At 44.5% G+C, this 25,364-nt stretch overlaps 1 protein-coding gene across 1 annotated transcript in view; it reads left to right on the top strand.

Annotated features, from left to right (window-relative positions):
• Positions 1-25,364, top strand: part of LOC126091920 (serine/arginine repetitive matrix protein 1-like) — a 369,225-nt gene that overhangs the window by 93,244 nt on the left and 250,617 nt on the right. Inside the window, exon 3 of the mRNA XM_049907238.1 lies at positions 12,362-14,176. Coding sequence (XP_049763195.1) covers positions 12,558-14,176 — 1,619 coding nt within the window. The 5' untranslated portion in view covers positions 12,362-12,557. The remainder of the gene's footprint in view (positions 1-12,361; positions 14,177-25,364) is intronic.

Below are 25,364 nucleotides of genomic sequence, written 5' to 3'. Positions count from 1 at the left end.
TCGAGCCCTTCCTTTGGTCAGGTTGTGCCACAAATTCCTCTTCTCCCCAATTCTATTCAGTACCTCCTCATTAGTTACATGATCTACTCATCTAATCATCAGCATTCTTCCGTACCACCATATTTCGAAAGTTTCTATTCTCTTCTTGTCTTCATGTTTCCCTTCAATACATGGCTACATTCCATACAAATACTTTGAGAAAATTCCTTGCACTTAAATCTATACTTGATCTTAACAAATTTCTCTTCTTCAGAAACGCTTTCCTTGCCAGATCCGGTCTACATTTTATATCCTCTATACTTCGACCATCATCAGTTATTTTGCTCCCCGGATAGAAAAACTCATCTACTACTTTAAGTGTCTTATTTCCTAATTTAATTCCTTCAGCACCACATGATGTAATTCGACTACATTCCATCATCCTCGTTTTGCTCTTTTTGAAGTCCATCTCATATCTTCCTTTCAAGACACTGTCCATTCCGTTCAGCTGCTCTTCCAGATCGTTTGCTCTCTCTGACAGAATTACAGTTCCGTCGGCAAATCTCAAAGTTTTTATTTCTTCTCCGTGTATTTTAATTCCTACTCCAAATTTTTCTTTGGTTTCCTTTGCTGCTTGCACAACATACATATTGAATAACATCGGGGATAGGCTAGAACCCTGTCCCACTCCCTTCCCAACCACTGCTTCCCTTTCATGCCCCTTGACTCTTAAAACTGCCATCTGGTTTCTCTACAAATTGTAAATATTTGTATGAAAGTATACGTTTTCTTCATTTTCAACATTTCGTTGGCACTGAATCAGCAACCTTTCTAATATCTCATGAAGCGTTTATTAATAAATGCATCACAGTTACAATACATGCATTACCGGTCAAAAGTTTTCGATCACCTATCTCAGCTATGGAATTGTGGTTAAAACAGGGATTTTGAATATTTCCATCACATCCCCATTCTGGTAATAAGACGAGTATATATACCGGCGCTGATGAGTAGCCTAATTTGGTAATTCGTGATGAGGTCTTATGGGACCAAACTGCTAAGGTCATCGGTCCCTAAGCCTACACACTACCTAACCTAACAACACACACACACACACACACACACACACACACACACACACACACACATGCCGAGGGAGGACTCGAACGTCCAACGGCGGCAGCCGCCCGGACCGTAACAAGGCGCCCCGGACCGCGCAGCTAACCCGAGCCGCCGCTGATGAGTATCCATAACAACACTGAAAACACTGACGTGCCTTTTACCTAAGACGGTTCTATTCCAATATGTCTCGTTTCTTCAGCTGTCTGTTTAGCAATGAGTTCGCATTCGTTCACAGGTCACTGCGTGCACCTAGTAATGTGTTTGTATACCTTATCAGGTTCGTGCCCTACAACGTCCTAATGGAGCGAAAGGAGGAGACTGGACTTGAAAAACGTACTTAAACTGTAGCTCCGCACCAGGAACACTACCCGAGTAGGACAGTAGCAACAGAAATTGGCGTAGACCAATCTATACTGGGGTAGACATTGCAGCGGTTCAAGCAAACTGGTGCCAGTGCAAGTGTTTCGTGATCTGGAACACCACACAGGGAAAATCAGTTCATATAAGTGCAGAGTAACCGTCAGAGGACTAGTAATGCACCTAAAATTCGCGAGGAAGTAAACAGTATGCGAGCTGCTCCAATCGCTATCTCAAGAGTTGAACGCTGCCTTCGTGAACAGGATTTAAAAGGGTGAATAGCGGCCAAAAATCCTTTATTACGCAAACAAAATAAGGTGTAAAGATTGCTAGGGGCGCAGCAACATGAAAAGTGGAGTATGCAGCAATGGTGCAATGTGTTATTCACGGACGTTTGTTTGTCCGTCGATTTCGTGGAAAACGTGTGAGAAATCAGTGTGTGACGCCAACGGTGAAGCACGGGGGGAAGGTCGAGCACGGTCTGGCGATGTCTTGCCTATGATCTAGTGAGAATGGAACATGAAAGAAGGAAGGTCATCACAGAATGCCGATCAACAATGAAGTTCCATCTGGCTAGAGACTTAATTGTCGTGGGTTTGTTATGCACCAGGGCAATGATCCCTAACATCCTGACTTGGGCAGAGGGTATGTCAATAGAAAAGAGAAATGTGGGAATCTGAAGGATTTAATCTGGGCAAGTCAGTCATCTGACTTAAATCCCATGGAAGTCAAGAGGGAGACCAGAAAACTGAGGTAATCTAATGTTGACGATGTATGGAATAATTTACAGCCGTATTGGACTGCAATATGTGCAAAAACACTACAAAATCTTATCTCCTGATTGGCAACATTCGTGCAGGTGTTCTGAGGGCAAAGGGCGGATACTCTGAGGAGGCTATAATCTAAACCACACTGTATTTTACTTAATGATAGAGAGGAGAATATTTATTTTGTTCGTCTGTTTAGTTTGTATGATACGTTTGCACATCGAAATAAAGTGTATAGTTTTTATCATGGATGATCGAAAACTTTTGACCGGTAGTGTACGTTTGACGTCTAGTTCAGAACCACCTGGCTCATTCTCAAGCCTGGACTCCTGAGGCTTTATCCTCACAGTGCCTGATCTTAATAACAAGCATCAACATGGCAATACATGGTTTACAAAGTGACTGCAGGTTTCTGTCACTATCAGCATATGCCTACTTAGCGAGTAGATCATGAAGCTTAGTGCAACAGAATTGATTCCCGACTTGCTACATAGTCACTCGCTGACTGTGACAGTCATCTATGATCACTTCATAAAACATATATTGCCACGTCGATGTTTGTTATTAGGATCAAGCACTTTCAGTGCAGGCTCAGTAGGCGAGGCTTGAAAATGAAATAGTTGGTTCGGAAGTAGTCGCTAAGATACAGGGTGTTTCAAAAATGACCGGTATATTTGAAACGGCAATAAAAACTAAACGAGCAGCGATAGAAATACACCGTTTGTTGCAATATGCTTGGGACAACAGTACATTTTCAGGCAGACAAACTTTCGAAATTACAGTAGTTACAATTTTCAACAACAGCTGGCACTGCGGTCTGGGAAACTCTATAGTACGATATTTTCCACATATCCACCATGCGTAGCAATAATATGGCGTAGTCTCTGAATGAAATTACCCGAAACCTTTGACAACGTGTCTGGCGGAATGGCTTCACATGCAGATGAGATGTACTGCTTCAGCCGTTCAATTGTTTCTGGATTCTGGCGGTACTCCTGGTCTTTCAAGTGTCCCCACAGAAAGAAGTCACAGGGGTTCATGTCTGGCGAATAGCGAGGCCAATCCACGCCGCCTCCTGTATGTTTCGGATAGCCCAAAGCAATCACACGATCATCGAAATATTCATTCAGAAAATTAAAGACGTCGGCCGTGCGATGTGGCCGGGCACCATCTTGCATAAACCACGAGGTGTTCGCAGTGTCGTCTAGGGCAGTTTGTACCGCCACAAATTCACGAAGAATGTCCAGATAGCGTGATGCAGTAATCGTTTCGGATCTGAAAAATGGGCCAATGATTCCTTTGGAAGAAATGGCGGCCCAGACCAGTACTTTTTGAGGATGCAGGGACGATGGGACTGCAACATGGGGCTTTTCGGTTCCCCATATGCGCCAGTTCTGTTTATTGACGAAGCCGTCCAGGTAAAAATAAGCTTCGTCAGTAAACCAAATGCTGCCCACATGCATATCGCCGTCATCAATCCTGTGCACTATATCGTTAGCGAATGTCTCTCGTGCAGCAATGGTAGCGGCGCTGAGGGGTTGCCGCATTTGAATTTTGTACGGATAGAGGTGTAAACTCTGGCGCACGAGACGATACGTGGACGTTGGCGTCATTTGGACCGCAGCTGCAACACGGCGAACGGAAACCCGAGGCTGCTGTCGGATCACCTGCTGCACTAGCTGCGCGTTGCCCTCTGTGGTTGCCGTACGCGGTCGCCCTACCTTTCCAGCACGTTCATCCGTCACGTTCCCAGTCCGTTGAAATTTTTCAAACAGATCCTTTATTGTATTGCTTTTCGGTCCTTTGGTTACATTAAACCTCCGTTGAAAACTTCGTCTTGTTGCAACAACACTGTGTTCTAGGCGGTGGAATTCCAACACCAGAAAAATCCTCTGTTCTAAGGAATAAACCATGTTGTCCACAGCACACTTGCACGTTGTGAACAGCACACGCTTACAGCAGAAAGACGACGTACAGAATGGCGCACCCACAGACTGCGTTGTCTTCTATATCGTTCACATCACTTGCAGCGCCATCTGTTGTTGAAAATTGTAACTACTGTAATTTCGAAAGTTTGTCCGCCTGAAAATGTACTGTTGTCCCAAGCATATTGCAACAAACGGTGTATTTCTATCGCTGCTCGTTTAGTTTTTATTGCAGTTTCAAATATACCGGTCATTTTTTAAACACCCTGTATATGCCGCAGCTGTGACATATTTGTTAATAAACGCTTCGTGAACAATACGTTTTCTTGTAGTATCGCAGACATGCCCTGAGAGTGACAAATGAGGGACAGTGACAGGCTATGGTTGGAGTCCCGAATAACGGCGGACGAGTTTAGGCTTGTTCTGCGCACCTACGTCACGCATTCTCCGACAGCCAATGAGCGTTCAGTAGCGTTTTGAGCGGTCTGCTCTGAATGCTGTAGCTAATGCGAACATTAAACATGATCGTAGCGAGTTGTTTAGTGAATTTTTATTCCATGTATTGCGACTTGTCATAGCTCATAGTGGTGGTGAGTGATACATTTCGCATAAGCAAGCGAGAGATATAATTTGCAGGACATACGCTCTCTTCAAGCGGAAAGCACGCGCATGCGGGTGCCGCTACTGTCGCTTGGAATCCTCGTCCGTGTCTCGACATGCGCGAAGCGCCATCGTTCGTGGACCGTACTATAGTCAACGATTCTGCTGGAATATGCCATTCGGCACTCAGGACACGAAAATTATGACGTGTTGACCATTCTTGCCGTATACTGCCGAGCATTTAGCGTCGCTTCAACAGTTATCATAGCATTATCCTTTTGTAGCAGCAATGACACCTTCAGCAGTATTTGTTGGTCTCATTTGCAATCGATTCTTGTGTTACGTTACACCATCTTCAGGCCCCTCTGAGGCCCCATGAGATCGTGTGGATACCGGGTAACTATCTGTATACGTCTCATAGATGGTAAAAACAAGTCGATGTACGCGATACTAAACCTTCTTTGCTATTTATGGCGTGAACTGCAGCAGGATATCAGTACATCAACTTTCCATCACGGAAAAAGTCAACTCTGCAACATATCCAACTACGTGACTCATTGAACCTTCTTTGTGCAAAAAAATAACGGCCTGTAAATCTTTCCCCGAAAAATGGCGGAAAATACTAGAAGCTTTGGAGAGTCCCTCTCATGCTCGACTTAAGTATATGGCTGCTGTGTTCGCATTCTTACGTTTTGGAGGTTAATTTTTCCACTTAATTGGAATGTGGCCTCATCGCTGAACACTAAAAACGGGGAAAAACTGTTATTTGCATCTCCATCTACATGACTTTTCTGCATTTCCTACTTAAGTGCCTAGCAGAGGGCTCAGCGAACCACTTTCACGCCGAACCACTTTCACGCTATTTCTCTAACGTCCCACTCGCGAATAGCACGGGCGAAAAACGAACTCTTAAATCTCACCGTGCGAGCTCTGATTTCTCTTATTTTATTATAAAGATCATTTTTCCTTATGTAGGAGGATGTGTAAGAAAAATAGTTCCACATTCGGAGGAGGACGTTGGAGATTGCAATTTCTTGAAAAGTTCTCGCTGCAACGAAAAACGCCTTTGTTTTAATTATTGTAACCCCAAGTCGAGTATCATATCCGTGACAGTTTCTGCCCTATTTCTTGATAGTACAAAACGATCTGCCTCCGTTTTAACTTTTTCGCTATCCTTATCTGGTAAGTATCCTGTACTGCACAGCAAAACTCGATCAGACCGTCAATTGCCATTTTTCGCACTATACAGATACCTTGTCTGAAGCATTTTGCAATTGATTTTGATTTCCTGATGGCGTTACTGGACTATGAGTGACAGCATCACCTACGGCTGCTCAGATCGACTCCCAAATCGTTAATATACATCACGAACAGGAGTGGGCGTATAACTCTTCCTTGGGGATCCGCCAGAAATCACTTCTGTTTTACTCAACCTTTTTTCGTGAATTACCACGAACTGTGACCTTTCTGAGAGGAAGTCACGAATTAGTCGCTCAACTGAAACGGTACTCCATAGGCATGCAATTCGATCAGAAGTGTCTTGTGAAGAACGATATCAAAAGCCTGTTGCAAATCTAGACATATGGAGTCAATTCGAAATCCCATGTCTTTAGCACCCATTACTTCGTGAGAATAAAGAGCCAGTTCTGTTTCACAAGAACGATATGTGTAACATATCGTTTTCCTCGAAGTAGTTCATAATATTCGAACGCAGTATATGTTCCAAAATCCTGCTGTGCATCGACAACAGTGATATGGACCTGTGATTCATTGGATTACTCCTACTTCCTTTCTTGAGCCTTGGTGTGACATGTGGAGCTTTCCAGTCTCTAGGTACTGTACATTTGTCGAGCGAAAAATTGTATATGTTTGCTAAGTAAAGAGCTGTTATATCAGTATACACTCAAAGAAACATAATTGGTATGCAATCTGGACCGGAAGTCTTGCCGTCATTAAATGACTTAAGCGTTCTACATCGAGGATATATACTTCTAAGTTACTCGTGTTGTCAGCAGTTCTTGCTTCGAATTCTGGAATATTTAGTTCGTCTTCTTTGGTGAAGAAATTTCGAAAAATCATATGTAGTAACTCCGCTTTAGTTCCACTGTCACTGGTAACCTTCCCATCGTTAGCCGGCAGTGAGGATATTGATTGTGTCCTGGCTGCTGCTGTGCTTCAAATACGGTCAGAATCTCTTTGCATTTTCTGACAGATTTCGAGACTGAGTTTCGTTGTGCAAACTAGCGAAAGCCTTTCGTATTGAATTTCGCGCTAAATTTCGAGGGTCTGTAAAGCTTTTCCAGTCTTGTCACCCATTTCCGCGCCTAGAACGTATTTACAAAACTCTGCATGTTTTTTTTTTGTTTTTTTTCCGCCACCATGAAGGGCTTGTAGCAACTGAAACTGTATGGTTTGAAGCACAAACGTCGCCACATACTACGTAAGACAGAGACATGACGAATGGCTCGTTGCTGAATGCGCTATACGTCTTGACCAAGCACGCCGTGGCGATCTGTAGATTTCCCCATGTCTGGAACCGCGCGACCGCTACGGTGGCAGGTTCGAATCCTGCCTCGGGCATGGATGTGTGTGCTGTACTTAGGTTAGTTAGGTTGAAGTAGTTCTAAGTTCTAGGGGACTGATGACCTCAGATGTTAAGTCCCATAGTGCTCAGAGCCGTTTGAACCATTTGAAAAGGAACTTTGTTGATCACGTAGGATAACTCCTGACTTTAGTTTGTCGCTTGAAAACAGCTATTCCGTCCTACAGCTCCTACGACTTGCCACATCAACCTCGTGGGCATCAGACATCTCTGTTCAGTCGAGCTAGCAGGAAGATCAGAATTAAGGCATGTCCACTAGTTAGTTCCTGTTCACGCTTCTAGAACTCCTCTGAAAGTTGGTGCTTCCTGCCACAACATTCGGAACTTTATTTCCACCAGCCGCTAGAAAGACAACGGCCGTCGTGAGGAAAATTACTCGTCGGTAATGCAGCCCAGTAAGCGCCAGGCCACAGTCCATTTAGGAGGATTAGGGAGAGATTGTCGCATGAACTCCAGACCGGGCAAAAGCCCTCTTCCCTCACCTACCGGAATCTGTCCCTTGCACGACGGGGCGTCACGCGAGCCAGGAAATGTGTGACACGATGTGTAAGTTGAAATACACTCCATGTGCCTATCTTCATTCATGTAGACAATACTGGAGAACGGAAATGGTAAACGGTCAATGTGACATTTTTTACGAAACGCGTTTTCAGTCCTGTTGTTTTCTCGATACTCTGTCCGTATACTTGATACAAGTTGGTTGGTTGGTTTGTGGGATTAAAGGGACCAGACTGACTTGATACAAGTGCTAAAACATGAAGAAAGTCTTTAAAACGTGCGTTGGTAGATGGGGCATTGTGTTTGTGACAAGCTGGAGTTCCAAAAGTTAAAATATACGACAAATTTTTTTTTCATTACAGTTCTGCTGGTTACAAATCTAATGCTGTTTTTCTGCACTTTTATAATCACAAATAAAACGTAGTGCCTCGGTATTAGCGAAACATGAAACAAAAACTTTCTTCGTGCTATTTCTTCAGAAACTGACATTTTTTTCTTAGACCGTGTCTGTGTACTAAATAAAAGCTGACTCTTGAAAGGAAGGAAACAGTAGCCATTCTACGTTAACAATGCTATTTGTTCACGCAAACTGCGCCGTGACCGGTTTCCAAGCGACACGTTTATCTTCAGACGGCGGTCACGTTTGTATTTCATTTCTCATTGTTTACATTAGTTGTCTGAAAAAATAATCAACCACTGACGTACACAGTAACAAATGTAATACAAACGTCAACAGCCATCTGAAGGGGAACCTGTCGGCTATGTAAATAAATAGTGGCTGGTTGCCGTTTTCTAGTTTGCCGAATCAACTTGTAAAAACTTTCTTAATGGCACGTATAACCAGTGAGTTTCAGGTATGGCACTTAGAACGTTCTTCATAAAGTACTTATTTTCTAATTTGTCATATTACTTTTTGCGGCGACGCGGTGACCAGCATAATTTTGTGGAATCAGAACACCTTTTCAATTTCTAGTGTTCCGTAGCTCAGGCGGTAAAAAGGGAATACTTATAGGATCATATTAATCTCTCTGCCTGACTGCTAAGACCCCTTTTTCTCGGCAACAGGAACAGGTATAAAATTGAAATTTATGTGAAATACATTGCGGTGTAAAAAATTTAAGCTACTAAATCACCGCAGTCCGAAGATACTGCAATGTTTTATACTTGCAAACTCATTAAAGCCTAGAGGGTGCTTCGCGTTGAAGTAACACCGTGAAATTTTGCAAGAAGTAAGGTTTCAAACTAGAAGCTAAGACAATCATAAAATTGTAAGTTTCTAATAAAATCAAATATTTTTTTGCCGTTACAAACTTACAATGCATTAGTAAATCGTCAAAAATGCCTTGTTTTCAGTAATAGTTAGAGTGGTTCACGACGAAGGTTTGGATATCTAATTTACAAATATTTACTGTTAACAGGCTGAGCTACAGTTAAATGAATTCCGCTGCCACTGTGAAAACGACGCGTTTGTCATCTAGTGGTGATAGGCGCAAGGCAGCCCGCTTACAGGATGATTTTGCTTTCTGTCTGTGTGGCTGTCTTTCTGTCTCTGGCTGCCCGTCTGCCAAGATCTCTTGTTGTCAGGAGACAATAGAGGTCTCAAGTTGAAATTTATGACAGGTAGTAAGGTCTACGTTTCCTGAGTGGCGTAAAAAATGTATAATTGTAAATCAAGTCTATTATGTCACACATTTTGGTACTGACAAACCTGGCACACTCACTCATCAAACCCTACTCATGAACTACCTGCATAGGCGGCCGCTGTCGCCGAGCAATTCTAGGCGCTTCAGTCCGGAACCACGCTGCTGCTACGGTCGCAGGTTCGAATCCTGCCTCGGGCGTGGATGTGTGTGAAGTCCTTAGGATAGTTAGGTTTAAGTAGTTCTAAGTTCTAGGGGACTGATGACCTCAGATGTTAAGTCCCATAGCGCTTAGATCCATTTGAACCATTTGAACTACCTACATACGTAAATCAAGTCTGTACACAGCACGAGTGTTACTCGGACTTCTCCGGATTTTATTAACAGCGTACTTCTGGCTGCTCTGCCGAGTTGTTGCTAACATTTTATATTCAATACCAGATTGGTTGGAGTCCAGGTAGCGACTACACGTAACAACAAAACTTGCAGCATTTGAATAAGACGACTGGGTCCGTCGTCGAAACGTTGGGTATACCATGGAAACAGCAACTCGGCAGGACACCCGGGAGCAGACTGTTAACAGATATTTAAGATTGGATGACAAATACATTTTTTTTGTTATACTGATTTTAGTTTGTTTCAAATTAGTTTTTGGCGTTTTAGATAATCAAAAATGGTTCAAATGGCTCTGAGCACTATGGGACTTAACATCTGAGGTCATCGGTCCCCTAGAAATTAGAACTACTTAAACCTAACTAACCTAAGGACATCACACACATCCATGCCCGAGACAGGATTCGAACCTGCGACCGTAGCGGTCACGCGGTTCCAGACTGACGCGCCTATAACCGCTCGGCCACCAGCGGCCGGCTCTAGGTCATCGTCAGGAAACAACTAATGATGTTCAAATAAGCCGAAAACTCATTTGAAATAAACGAAAATCACCAGAACAAAAAAGTGTACTTGTTATTCAACCTTGAACATGGAATTTTTCTGACAAGGAGTAACGGAAGAATCCATAAATAATTTTATTTTTCGTTCTCCTGAAAAGTGTCAGATTTTACACGTAGAAGAATTTCTGAATGTGGATCGGCCGTGAGGTGCGTCGAGACAGTCCGCGTAGTTGCGATAATGCTGTGTCCCGGATGGCGCAGTGGTTATCGCACTCGCCTAGAGAGGAGGAGATCCCAGGTTCGAATCTCAGTCCGGTACACATTTTCACTCGTCGCCACCGATGCCGCGTAATGTCCCTAAGCAACTGACAGCAGTGAGCCCCTCCCTTTCGCTTCCTTTCTCCCTCAGTCCACCTTCAACTTACCTACAATAGAACATTTTCCATTTCCACGCTTCATATTGTCTCGTGTAATCCAGTTAACCCATTGCAAGCAACCTGTTTTTCATAACTGCATAAGCTTCCGCGGCCAGTTGATATAAAACGTTTTCTGGGTATCGTACCGCGTCATACTATAAAAAACTATCCTGGAAAAAACCGCGTTACAGCGGCTTTCTTCTGGATTTACTGGCCAGTACACCCAGAAGAAGGCCACTGTAACGCTGGTTTTGCTAGTGTAGTTATTTACATTATGATTACACTATGACTCTGTAGGATACCCAAAAAGTTTTGTCAACTCTTTTATTTTTTTCTTCTTCTTTCGTTTCACCCTCTTTGGGGTACGCTGGATCAATCATTTCTTTGCGCGTTGTTCTTTTCTTAGGGCCCAGTATTTCTTCATTTTTTCTGTCTTCTTTTAGCCGGCCGTTGTGGCCGAGTGGTTCTAGGCGCTTCAGTCTGTAACCGCGCAACTGCTACGGTCGCAGGTTCGAATCCTGCCTCGGGCATGGATGTGTGTGATGTCCTTAGTTTAGTTAGGTTTAACTAGTTCTAAGTTCTAGGGGACTGATGACCTCAGATGTTAAGTCCCATAGTGCTCAGAGCCATTTGAACCATTTTTTTTTTTTTGTCTTCTTTTCCGCTCTTCTTCCGAGATGCAGGGTTTGGACTTTTGTGTAGATTTGTCTTGGAACCTTATGTTTTCATCTTTAGTAGTTAATTTAGTTGTTCGATAAATAAGTGAATTTTCTGAAATCTTTAAATTTACTAGGTCTTTCTCAGTTTCTTCAAACCAGTTTGGTTTCGTTTTGGGGTTACAGGAAAAGTCAAAGATTTGCTTAGTTAATCTGTTGGAATCCATTCTGAGAAGATGACCATAAACATTTATCCTCCTTTTTCGCATAGCATTTGAAAGCTTTTCAGTTTTCTTTCTAGAGAGTTTCATGTTTGATGTATATAATCTTACTGACTTGAAATTTTAGTCCTATGATTTTTCTTAAAATTTTTCTTTCCTTTAGCTCAAGTTTCTCCATTTGGCCTTTGAAATTTATGTTTAGTGTTTCTGCTGCATTTATTTATTTATTTTTTTGAGTAATGAGTCATCTGACAGGTTTGATACAGCCCGCTACGAATTAATCTTCTCGTGCACCAACTTTTTCATCTCAGAGTAACCGAGCGGGGTGGTGCAGTGGATAGCACACTGGACTCGCATTCGGGAGGACGCCGGTTCAATCCCACGTCCGGCTATCCTGATTTAGGTTTTCCGTGATTTCCCTAAATGGCTGCAGGCAAATGCCGGGATGGTTACTTTCAAAGGGCACGGCCGACTTCCTTCCCTAATCCGATGAGACCGATGACCTCGCTGTCTGGTCTCCTTCCCCAAAACAACTCAACTCATCTCAGAGTAGCTCTTGCGACGTTATTTGCAACTATGTTCAGTTATTTGCCTACGTCCTGTGCTGTGGGTTAAAAGCTAGCTCATTAGTGGTGTGTGATTTACGTATCAAAATAAGCAACCGGCTCCCTTCTGTGTACCGCAGGTCCCCCTCACCGCGGCCGCGTAAGAACATCCTGAAGAAGAGCCTGAGCGACAGCGAAACCAAACCGGAGGAAGGCCCCGCCGGCGCCCAGCCGCCCCCCAAGAAGCAGCTGTCGCCCATCATAGAGGACGCGCCGCCGCGCGGCGGCTACGAGTTCGCGGCCGATGCGGCTGCCGCCGCCCCCGCCGCCCCCGCCATGCACAGCAGCCAGGCGCCGGCGCCCCGGCCGCCGGTGACGCGCGGCCGCACCGTGGAGACGCTGGTGCGCCGCCTTTCGCAGGAGACGAAGAGGAAGGCGAAGCCGCCGCGGGGACTCAGCCCGTCGGCGCTGGTCGCGCCCGGCGAGGACCGCCGCCACAACAACAACCTGCCCTTCTCCTACACGGAGCCGCAGCAGCCGCAGCCGCAGCCGCCGCCCGCGGCCTCGGCCGGCGGCGCGGTGGAGGGGCAAGTGATCTACGCGGAGGTGGTGGTCGGCGGAGGGGGGTCCGGCAAGCAGACGGTGCACACCCAGGTGCCGGTGGCGGCACAGCGCGCCGCGCCGCCGCCGCACGCGGACGCCGACGACGACGACGACGACGAAGGCGTCAGCCTCAGCATGGACTACGGCGCGCGCCACGAGCTCTCGTCCGCCGCCGACCTCCGCCGCTACCGCCGCGACCGCGACGCCGTCTTCGAGTCCCGCGAGAGCGCCGACGCGTCCGAGCACGCGCTGCCCGGCGGCGGCAAGGCGACCAGCGCCCGGCGCGAGTTCGCCTACAGCGGCGTCTCGCCCGACGGCGGCCTCTACCAGAAGGAGTACGTCGTGCACGAGTCGAGCTCGCGCTACGAGTCCGACTTCGGCCTCGACTCGTCCGGCCGCGGCAGGGCCGACGGCATGGACTCGCGCCGCAAGGACTTCCTCGTCGAGGGCTCGGGCCGCTACGACGCCGACCACCTGTTCGACCCCCGGCTCAGGAAGAGCTACGACGACGACGATTTCGTCCGACGCGAGAAGTACGGCAGCGAGTCGCGGCTGTTCGAGGAGCCTCTGGACGGCGTCGGCGGCTTCTACGGCAGGGACCCCGTCATCCAGACCAGACTCATCGACAGCGGCGACCTCAGCTCGCGCAGGGACCGGCTGGAGTCGCGCATCGAGAGCCAGCGCAAGGAGCGCTTCAGCAGCTACAACAAGAGGGACCTCACCGAGTCCGCCAGGAAGTACGCGACGGACCCGCCGCGTAAGGCCGCGCCCGACGGCCGCTACAGCAACAGGAGGGAATTCCTCGCCTCCCAGATCGACTACGCCGACGGCGGCGACGACGTCGACGACGACCACGTGCGCTACGAGAACGACCGCAACCGGCGCAAGAGCGCCGCTTCGACGCGCTACGCGGCGGACCTGTCCGCGAGCGCCACCACCACCGTCACCAGCAGCGGCTCCTCCGGCAAGAAGGACTTCTTCGCCGACTCGGGCATCGAGGTGGACTACCGCAGGGAGCCGCGCCGCTACGACGACGTGCAGACGGTGGAGGGCCCGTCGGCCAAGATCTTCATCGGCGGCCGCGGCTCGGCGTCGCCGTCGTCGCCCTCGTCGCCGCCGCCGCCCGCGGCCAACGTGACGCGCGTCGAGCTGCGCACCGGCGCCACGCCCACGCCGACGGCCACGCCCACCCCGGTGCCCGCCAGCGACGCCGAAGACGACCCGCGCCCCGGCAGGCACTTCTACTCGGCGCGGACCGCCACCGCCGGCGCCACCAGCTTCTCCTCGACGCGGCTGGTGCAGGAGCGGCACAAGAGCAGCGACGTGCTGCCCGCCTCCACCGTGCTCATCAGGTCAGTCTGCCAGTGACGTCACTGGGCCGCGCGCTGCGCAGGCGCCGCACCTCGCTAGCGATTCGGTCGGGGGCACCGTTGGCAATGCGTCACAGTCCGTTCCAGTAGCTCCTTTATTCCGGGCGCTGGACAGTTCCATTTTCCATTCTGCTCGCTATAGAATCACAGTTATTTACACTACCACGGGCTGATTTCGACCGTCAGTCATTTCCAAGTGCCCACTCCTATCGTAATATTAATACATACACTATTTATGATAGACTTGGATTGTAGAGCGGCCACTGGTGATGGCTTCGACAAGGAAGTCCATATCGTCAACACGAAAATAGAAGTACCGGTTTTTAATATTAATTATACGAGGACGCCAATGAAACTTATATAATTCGAAAGTTACTTTTTCATAGATGTGCACAAAGAAAAAAAAGGTGTACATAGCCATTTAGGATCATAAAGGCCAGTAGATACTTTCATATGCAAAACTCTACTGATACCTTCTCTATGACGCATTGAAATCTCCAATACGTCGTCCGCAGCTCGTGGTCGTGCGGTAGCGTTCTTGCTTCCCGCGCCCGGGTTCCCGGATTCGATTCCTGGTGGGGTCAGGGATTTTCTCTCCCTTGTGATGACTGGGTGTTGTGTGATGTCCTTAGGTTAGTTAGGTTTAAGTAGTTCTAAGTTCTAGGGGACTGATGACCTTAGACGTTAAGTCCCATAGTGCTCAGAGCCATTTGAATCATTTTTTTCTCCAATACGTCAACATCGAAAATGGAAGTTTCACCAAATTCTGCCCTGCGTGCATATCAGGTGCTGTGGTAGAAATGGCACACGAAAGTAACAATGTTTCTTGATATCGCATTCTAGGTACGTTTACGTTTACAAGGTTCATTTGCAGTAACTCATGCATACTAGGCAGCGACAGTGCAACAACTGCTATGTCGTTAATGTTGTCAGCAGTGCAAAATATCACAGTAAGAAAGCCGTCCGCGGCAAAATAGACTGTACATTACGTAGTTTATTGGCGTCCTGTTTTCGCTTAGTTTTGTTCACCAGTAGGGAGACCTAACTTTCTGTTCATTTGCCGCTCATACCATGAAAACTGCAATAAGTTCCTAATTATCAATCTCTTCATTTTGAATTGCTACAACTTCCTTTATTATGTTTTACGGTGTGATTCGAATAAGAACACCAATCGGTTGGACTGAAAGATGAAGAGCTAGAGAGATGTTATTTTTGTGTTGGCAAAGTAATAGGAATAATGTGGGCATTGATAGTGCTAACTCTTTTTCTGTTTTGCAGAACTTTATTCAGCTAAGAACTAATGTCTACCTACGAATAAATTGCAATTAATTATCTAAAAGAAAATGATGCTTTTTTACTTTAGAAACACAGTTGGCCGAATTTCGGCAATAGATGATACCAGTACAGTATTATTAATAAGACGAACACAGGACGTCGCTGTTGCTCATGTTTTTAAGAATGGAGGTAATGAATAATGGCCAAACTCAGTTTATTGTAGGGCAAATGATTCTATAAAAACCAGGATGGAAAATGAATTGTTTTTTTTTCCTTTCTCGTAGAGTAGAAAATATAGGATGAGCGTTGAGATGCTCAGAATGGAATTTTCGTCATCCATACACTCGAAAAGTATCATGCTTATAGTGCTGCGTAACATGTGCCCGTATGCGCTTTAGAGCTATTGAGTGTTCTTAAAAATACCGTCGATTTGTACATCCGTTTCATAGACACCTTAGTAACAAGTTACTGCCGTACTGGCTATTAATCGACCGTGACTTTTTCGAAAATATGAATAAGTTTTTCAAAGACCACTACCAGTAACAAAACTTGTTGTCACTCAAATTATTTAATGAAACATCATTTTTCGAGACATAAACCTCATCTTCAGGCTACAGTGCAATAGAAAATCTTTTACAAAAGTATACAAAGATATTAAAGTTGTTCTGTACAGTCCTGGCATGTGCTCTTAATGTGGAATAGCTGGCTTCTTCAACAAGACTGTTGACTGTGATTCAGTGTTTCATATATCTTTTGCAAATTTGTGAACAGCGGTTAACAAGTTCCAAGGATCCACAGAAATGGAGGGAACTGAACATACCACAATAAGACAGGCATTTCAAATGGTCACAGAACTTTCCAAGAGTGTACAAAATGACTTTAATACTTACGAAATAGTTTTATTAAAAGCTTCTGTATTCTCACTGAAGCTTGAAGATTAGATTTATAGCTCGAAACGTGTTCCTTCATTAAATAGTTTAAGTAGTCAACAAATTTTGTGACTGGCAGCGGACTCTGGAAAACCTTTCAGACATCTTAATAATTTGCATACGATATCTGGAATGAACTTAACTTAGGGCTTTTAAGAGATAAATGCAAGGACATTTCGCAAGTTTCTGAGAAGTATTACGCCTAAGATGTTGCTAATTATGCTACTGGAAAAGAAGAAATAGCCACCGCAATCTTTTTAAGGTTTTGTGTTGCACTTGACAGTATTGCTGACTCTCCGTTTCAATAAATTTTCCTGCAGTATCGTTGCGAAATATCTTCCTTCTAAGCCAAAGTGAAAGTGTCGCGAATAATATAGAATTTCTAGCTATAAAATGTACTACATTAGCGACTTATCTCACTATCAAACTATTTTACGGACGAAATTTCTCCATTTCTACTTTCTCGAGACGTGTTCAACTAAAATATTAATCACACATACGCATTATGTACTTCGAGGTACTAGATCTACAGCTACCTATTGTCACTGCGCTAAAATAAGAGCAATGATTTGAAGATTTGTTTAATCTGGAGGTAATGGCTCAGGCTTCCGTATATACACCTTAGCGTAGATGAAAACCGGTAGAAATATGTGCACATTAACGGATTTACTCTTATGACACTCCTACGCTACGGACTTTGTATAGCACTTCTATCACTTACAAAAATATGCCCTATACGCCTTCATTACGCCATGTCTCGATATTAATCAACACATAAGTATGATAACTACAATTAGACATTTGTGGTAGTTGTCTATTAACAGTAACTTTTCGTGCATTAATGAATTTAGATTTTCGTCTGTGGCAGTAACGATTTATCACCATTGCCGTTACTAATAAATAAAAGTGTGAAAGCCGAGGAAATTCGAGTAAGTTTCGTACCTAGTGCAAAAGGTAAACGACGGTGTCATACCAACGTTACGTGACTATTTCGTTTGATGTTGGCTACATGCGCAGTACGCTCTGATCAGTCCATGGATATTGCCGCTCTACGTGCTTTCCGCGGTTACTGATCATTTCAGAAATCCTACATAAGGGCTCAACTCTACCACCAATCTTTCGGAGTACACTGTCAGTTGTTTAGTGTGTTACGAATTACGTCATGAATAACGTCAAAGTTTTTTTTATTTTGGATGATGATGCATTAAAATAGTTTTTGTCACGGAGAATTCAGGTTTTTCTGGTAATATTTTTCTTCTACTCAGCTTTGTTCGTAGTCTTTTTTTTTGCGCTTTAGCCTTCTAGGTACTACGTGACAATTTCAGTTCCTTCTCTTTTATTTCCCGCTGTGTTCATTCATCTTTCCACCATGTCACTTTTTCTTTCGTCAGACTACTGCAAACCTGTTCTCTTACTGCTCCTGCCTTGTAATCCTTCTAAATTTAACTCTTTCTTTCCGGGGGTATATCTTTCTCCTGCTTCTTCTGCTTCACCATCTCAGATGCAGATTGTTTTTAAATTTCTTTTCTTATAGATACATGAAGATCTATTTTGTCGGCATATTGACATTCACCCTGTACAAATGTCCATAAAATATCAGTGTTCTTTTCCTTATTGTCTCTGATACTTTTTCTCTATTTTGAAATATTTCGTCACTGTTCTTTTTTTTAATTTTCTGACTTCTGTCCTTGTTTAACCTAAGAGTTTGCTCATGATTCTTCTCTCTTAATATTTCTAGTTTGTCTAATTTACTCGTACAATCCACTGGTAGGCATTCACTTGCACTGATTCATTCTGGTTTTAGGACTGTGCTGTGATGCATTAATGTTCCGTTTCTTGATATGCACTTTTTATTGGACAAATTTTTTTAATATTCTATACACCCTTTCCATTTTGTGTTTCGTTTCGTGGCAGCTATTTATAACTTATTTTTTGGAATTATTCCCCTTTTCTATATGACGAATGTCACCCGTAAAAATTTTGGTGCATTTTTTATAATAGTGATAAATGTGTTTTTCTCTGCAGACATTCTTAAACGTGCTCTACGGCATCTGTTCCCATAGAATGACTTGTATTTCTGCATCTGCCGGTTTTGAGATAGTACAGCAAAATCGTTTGTTAACGCCAGGAAGTTTACTTCAGTTTGCTACTTCTTTCTTCCCAGTTTTATTCTTGATGATTGATAGTCTTTATTGTTTTATTTAATTGCTATTGATTTCGATGCGACGAAAACTTCGTCTTCGGTCACTTAAGCACTGTGATCAGTGTGATATACCCCGACAAGCGTATCCTGTTAATGTACTCCGTCATCCTATGATGTCGTAACTACGTGACTGGCAAACTCAAAACAAGATATACTTGCAATCAAATAAAATCGCATTGGTCGCTGTGGTAACTGCCCGAAGATGAAGTCGTAGTTGTTTCAAACTCGATGTAAAACAAATAAATGCAGTAAACTCAATTGAGTGGAAAAAAAGAGAGTAGCCTTTAATCTCCATAAAAAAAAAAGGTTCCACTGCTGACTTCACCAATTTCCGTCGCTAAGGAACCAACAAAATCTTAGCTTCAGGGTCATTTTCAAAATTTCATTCATTATTCATATCAAACCTGTTAGGATCTCCTTTTTGTATTTTTAACTGAATCTTCTGTTGTAAGAAGCCTTGGTGCCTCGTTGTGGACTAATTCTTTAGAGTGTTGCAGTGAGGATACCTGCACGCCAAGAGCAAACGCGTGTATTACAGAACCAATGTCGTGTTTCAGTATATTTCCATCGACTCGTACTTCTCATGGTAAACAACCACAGTTAAATGCCGTCGGTGCTTCTTCGCCCTTAGACTTCATCTGTGGTACTGATCAATCCTCTCTCGGGGCTAGCTTGAAACATTGTTAGTCGTGTCTAGCCAATGACACAGCACGAACGGGTTATAGCTGAAGATGTGCGCCAGTGTCGTGGGATTCAGGAGCGTGAAGACATCCCATTACGGTTTTCCGTAAAATCGTCGAGAGCACAGCGGTCCAGATTCGGAACAGTTCGTGTTAAGAGGCAGCTCCAGATTGTAATGAACCTTAATGTACGGTAACAAGGTCGGTGCTGTGTTGCTGTGTTGTAATGTTTCGTTGCCTGTTCACATTTTCTTTTTTTTTTTTTTTTTCTCCACATCTTCAGCTCGTATTACGTATTACACACATTTTCACTAGTTTGTGGTTATTGTCAGTTAAACTGAAATACAAAGTTGCTTGCGGTAACTAACTGAATAAATAGTCTGTAACGATGCAGGTAGGTATTGCTTATGGCAAACACTTTGGAAACGAACCTAACCAAACTCTGCAAATTTATCGGCCACCGTGTGTAACCTGTAACGAACAAATGTTTGTTGACAGCTGTTAGTAGCCATAATTTTCTGATTACTTAAATTTTATTCGTGATAAGCGTTTCGAGAAGTTAAGATTCATCATGCATTCATATAGAATCAAAAATTATGCACTGAAAGTATACACACATATTATTAGTGGCGGTGTTGTAACATATACTGTGGAATGGGTGGGAACTTCTACGTACGAAGAAAGAAAAGCACCACATGCTTCATCTACTGTTACGCTATAAATATGACGTCAGTGATTTTATTTTGAATAGAATACAGTGGTATTATCTCGAAGGCATGCAGTGCTTCTCATTCTGCGTGCATATTGTGTTATATATTTTTGTATTGTTATAAATCCTTGATAATGAGACTGGTTCTTCGATATGCCTCGTACAGGGGGGATTTAAGAAATGTATGCACAAAAGTATGATGTGGTTCCTACAATACAGTCTTTTATCAGTTCTAACTGTCACGGCTGAAAGCAGTGTGGCCTTGACAGATATTTTGTGAACTACAAACGGACAAGTGTGAAGGGAAGTTGGTTACCTTCTGAGTACTTGTAATCGTATCCTGACGTAGCGTGCCCTAAAATTTTTTATATAAAAACACGCGCAGGTGTCTCATTTACTTTGCGTGATACCTGTCCAGTGTACTGCTTATCACATAGAACGTAGACACTCTATTAAATCAAAAGCGCATTGATGTTATCCAAACAAAGTTTGAATCAAGTGGCTCTAAACCAAAGAGGGGGATATTTTGTTCTGTGCTTAAATCCATGTCTTTTTATTTTAATGGAAAGGTACAGAGAGCTATTACAAACAGCACAATAACACCAACGCTTATAAATGTTTAGAGTGAAAAATTTTACGAGCACAGCGTAGAAATGTACTAAATTTGAAATGGTGACAACCCTTGTTTAAATAAATTTTGTATCAGACCAAACAGAAAAGTAGATATTAATCATAAAGAGACCCACTTCACTAACTGTAAACCTAAATGAACGGCACTACGACTCTATACGAACTACTAACTCACTGGGAGTGCCACAAATCGCTGAAAAATACCACTACTATGTTAATCGTTTTTAATTATTAAAGAGAAATAATCTTTCTGGACATTTGTGTGAAAACCGAATCGTGATCTTTGCTACGCTTAACGAAATAATGCGTTTTTCCATTTCTGGTAGTTTTTAATCATCTGGCAACTCTATTATTTATGGCAGTTACTTATCAATTGAATCATTGTTTTTCCTTCCAGTGACAGAGAATCCAAAAATTGGTATTGCGATGTATATATGTATCTGTCCTATGTGACGCTTGGATCATACTTTTGATTGAACCTCTTAGTTTGATTGGAAAAAATTCGAAATAAGTTAGAGGCAGTGTGTGTGTGTGTGTGTGTGTGTGTGTGTGTGTGTGTGTGTGTGTGTGTGTGTGTTTTAGTTATACTGCGAGTCTGTACTGTAGGAGAAATCATTGAACGGCGGTGCTGTTTTCAGAAGCAGGTTATTTTCAGGCTGTGAGTAATGATAGGCCGGCTGTGGAAACTTGTTCCGGTGGCTCGCGGACGAGTCTTTTGTGGCGACTGGAAGTGCAGGCGAGACCAGAAGACGGAGCTGGAGTTAAATGAAAGTGAACTTTTGCATTCAGCTAAGTTTCTTCTGCGTATTACGTGTGTTTCAAAGTGAAGCTGATGCCTGTGGGCGTCTTATATTACCTGACTGCGCGTTACGAGTGAAAGGCCTCGGGAACTCGCGTTAATGACGCAAACCGGCGTCTGCTTGTGCGTCATTCTCTTTTCCTATACAATGGTAACCGCCTCCATTCGCTCCACTATGCTAACATGGCTGTTCCGTCATCGGTTTTCACCAGTATTCGGGTGCGTTTCGTCTACACTGTTTTAGACTGCTTATCTTTATTATCTCGATTTCTCATTCCCTGCTTCATACTCTGAAGATACTTACACCGAAGTTTTTTCAAGCAGAATCAAGTTTTTTCTTGTTTTACGAATCAAACTGCCTTTTCCTGCTGCTGATTACTTTATTTATCCCATACGCGTTTCGCCTTCTCCTGTTCTAAGGCATCATCAAAAATGGTTCAAATGGCTCTGAGCACTATGGGACTTAACTTCTGAGGTCATCAGTCCCCTAGAACTTAGAACTACCTAAACCTAACTAACCTAAGGACATCACACAGATCCATGCCCGAGGCAGGATTCGAACCTGCGAACGTAGCGGTCGCGCGGTTCCAGACTGTAGCGCCTAGAACCGCTCGGCCACCCCGGCCGGCCGTTCGTGTATAGATCTTTTTTTTTGTTATGTTGGTACACATGTCCCGAACATATGTTCACAGTTTCAAGTGTACAGCATACTTCGTTTGTTTTTGACAGATGGGTTAGACGTGTTTTAGTGTGCTCGGCGACTTTCGATTATTATAAAACCTGGAGCAAAGAATTGGCATCAAATTTTGTGTGAAAAATGGAATCAAGTGCTCTAAAACACTGAAATGTTGACAGTGGCATACGATGAGTCTGTTGTACAAGCTCTTCCAAGATGGCCCAGAAGATGCCAATGACGAACCTCGCTCTGAACGCCGCGGCACATCAACAGCAGATGAATACGTCGAAGTTGTGAAGAAAATTGTTTTGCAAAATCGTCGAATTACCGCAAGAGAAGCTGCTGAGGATATTGGCGTATCGGTCGGTTCGTGTCATGCAGTTTTTTCAGATGTTTTGGACATGAGACATGTGTCAGCGAAGTTTGTTCCAAAACTGCTCAGTTTTGATCAGAAGACTCGCAGCGTGAGCATCGCTCAGGAGCTCCTGAATGTCGTCAATGACGATCCTGATTTGCTCAAAAGGGTCAGAACTGGTGACGAATCTTGCGGTTATGACGTCGAAACCGAAGCCCAATCGCCCCAATGGAAGCATCCCGGAGAGCCAAGATCTAAACAAACATGCCAAGTTCGATCAAATGTCAAAGTTTTGCTCACGGTTTTTTCAATTACCGTGGCGTTGTGCATCATTAATTCTTGCCTGAAGGTCGTACGGTCAATAAGGAGTATTACCTTGACTTTATGCGCCATTTGCGGGAAGCAATACGCAAAAAACGTCCGGAATTGTGGAAAAGTAAGTCATGGCTTTTGCATCACGACAATACACAGGCTCCTTCATCGTTCCTTGTGAGAGATTGTTTGGGCAAGAACAACACGACAGTCGTGCCTCAACCACCATATTCACCGGATTTGGCCACCTGTGAATTTTCCCTGTTCCCTATGAAAGGATGAAGATTTTCAACGATTGAGGAAATAAAAAGTGCATCGCTGTCAGTACTCAAGGCTGTACCAAAAAGTGCTTATGAGAAGTGCTTCGAGGATTGGAAGAAGCATTGGCACAAGTGTATTGTATCTGAGTGGGGTTTGCTTTGAAGAGAACAACATGAAAATCGAGGAAAAAATAAATATTTTTTCATAAAAATATAGTCACTTTACGTTTTGAACACACATCGTTGATTTCAATCAGTGCCTGCCCTCAGACAAACTCTGTAATTTCTTTGTACCTTAAGGAATTTCTAGCTGTGGTGATGAATGGTAGCTTGCTCTAAATGTGGAAAAATGTCAATGAGTAAGAAAAACAACACGTAATGCTCGAATGTAGTATTACTTGTATGTTGCAGATACAATAAAGCCGTTTAAACGTCTACGCATAATGTTGCAATGTCACGTGAAATGGAAGGAGCAGGTAAGGTCGGTAGCATACTCGATTCGGTTTATAGGTAGAATTCTAGGAAAGGGTAGTTGATCTGTAAACGGGACAGCGTACAGAACATTAGTGCGGCCCATTACGGCTCTAGGGTTTGGGTTCCCCACCAGGTCAGATTAAAGGAAGACATAGAAGCAATTCAAAGATGTTCTCATAGATTTTTTACCGGTCGCTTCGATCAGCACGCCAGTATTACGTAGATGCTTCGTGGACTCAAAGGGGTATCCCTGGAAAGAAGATGACGTTCTTTCACAAAACGCTATCGAGATTACTTATAGACTGCAGTTAACGATTCTGCTGCCGCTTACGTTCATTTCACGTAAGAACCGACAAGATAAGAGAAATCAGGATCCATACAGTCAGTCGTTTTTCCTTCCTTCGCTCGCTTGATGATATGAACGTTGTTTCAAATTCGTGCAGCACTCAACACACCTTACCTCTATCCGTTCAATTGGGAGCGCCTGCGGCGCGAAGCACGTGGTGGCAGATCTTCAAATCTTCTTGTGCAGGATACGAAGGCGGAGAACATTTTACGTAGGCGACAAGAAGCTTACGCCAGAGACGGAACCAGGGTGTACAGGTAACGATGACAGTAGTTCTTCATTTTCACTGCCCGAGGTGCCACTCTGTCAGTTACGCAATCCTTTGTTGAAGAGCTGACAGCTTGACGGCAAGGACAGGAACAATCAAGCTCTCTGCAGAGCGCTGAGGCGAGCACTGTCGCATCTAAGTCCAACTGCGGGGTATAAATCAATTTTTTAGCGTCCACTAAGGAAATTTTGCAATAGAGTGAGAAGAAAACTTTATTTGAGATTCGCATATCACTGAATGGAAACTTACTTGAGCACTTGTAATATGACAAAAAAAATGTGTCCATTGTAACTATACGTAACATAACTAGAAAGTTCCCGGCATTAATACACATCATCCGAGGGTGAGTCAAATGAAAACATTAAATATTTTTTAAAATACACTCCTGGAAATGGAAAAAAGAACACATTGACACCGGAGTGTCAGACCCACCATACTTGCTCCGGACACTGCGAGAGGGCTGTACAAGCAATGATCACACGCACGGCACAGCGGACACACAAGGAACCGCGGTGTTGGCCGTCGAATGGCGCTAGCTGTGCAGCATTTGTGCACCGCCGCCGTCAGTGTCAGCCAGTTTGCCGTGGCATACGGAGCTCCATCGCAGTCTTTAACACTGGTAGCATGCCGCGACAGCGTGGACGTGAACCGTATGTGCAGTTGACGGACTTTGAGCGAGGGCGTATAGTGGGCATGCGGGAGGCCGGGTGGACGTACCGCCGAATTGCTCAACACGTGGGGCGTGAGGTCTCCACAGTACATCGATGTTGTCGCCAGTGGTCGGCGGAAGGTGCACGTGCCCGTCGACCTGGGACCGGACCGCAGCGACGCACGGATGCACGCCAAGACCGTAGGATCCTACGCAGTGCCGTAGGGGACCGCACCGCCACTTCCCAGCAAATTAGGGACACTGTTGCTCCTGGGGTATGGGCGAGGACCATTCGCAACCGTCTCCATGAAGCTGGGCTACGGTCCCGCACACCGTTAGGCCGTCTTCCGCTCACGCCCCAACATCGTGCAGCCCGCCTCCAGTGGTGTCGCGACAGGCGTGAATGGAGGGACGAATGGAGACGTGTCGTCTTCAGCGATGAGAGTCGCTTCTGCCTTGGTGCCAATGATGGTCGTATGCGTGTTTGGCGCCGTGCAGGTGAGCGCCACAATCAGGACTGCATACGACCGAGGCACACAGGGCCAACACCCGGCATCATGGTGTGGGGAGCGATCTCCTACACTGGCCGTACACCACTGGTGATC

Source organism: Schistocerca cancellata, chromosome 7 (genome assembly GCF_023864275.1).
Source record: "Schistocerca cancellata isolate TAMUIC-IGC-003103 chromosome 7, iqSchCanc2.1, whole genome shotgun sequence".
Taxonomy (NCBI): Eukaryota; Metazoa; Arthropoda; class Insecta; order Orthoptera; family Acrididae; genus Schistocerca; species Schistocerca cancellata.
Note: the sequence above shows the minus strand (reverse complement) of the source record. Positions and strands in the feature narration are given on the sequence as shown.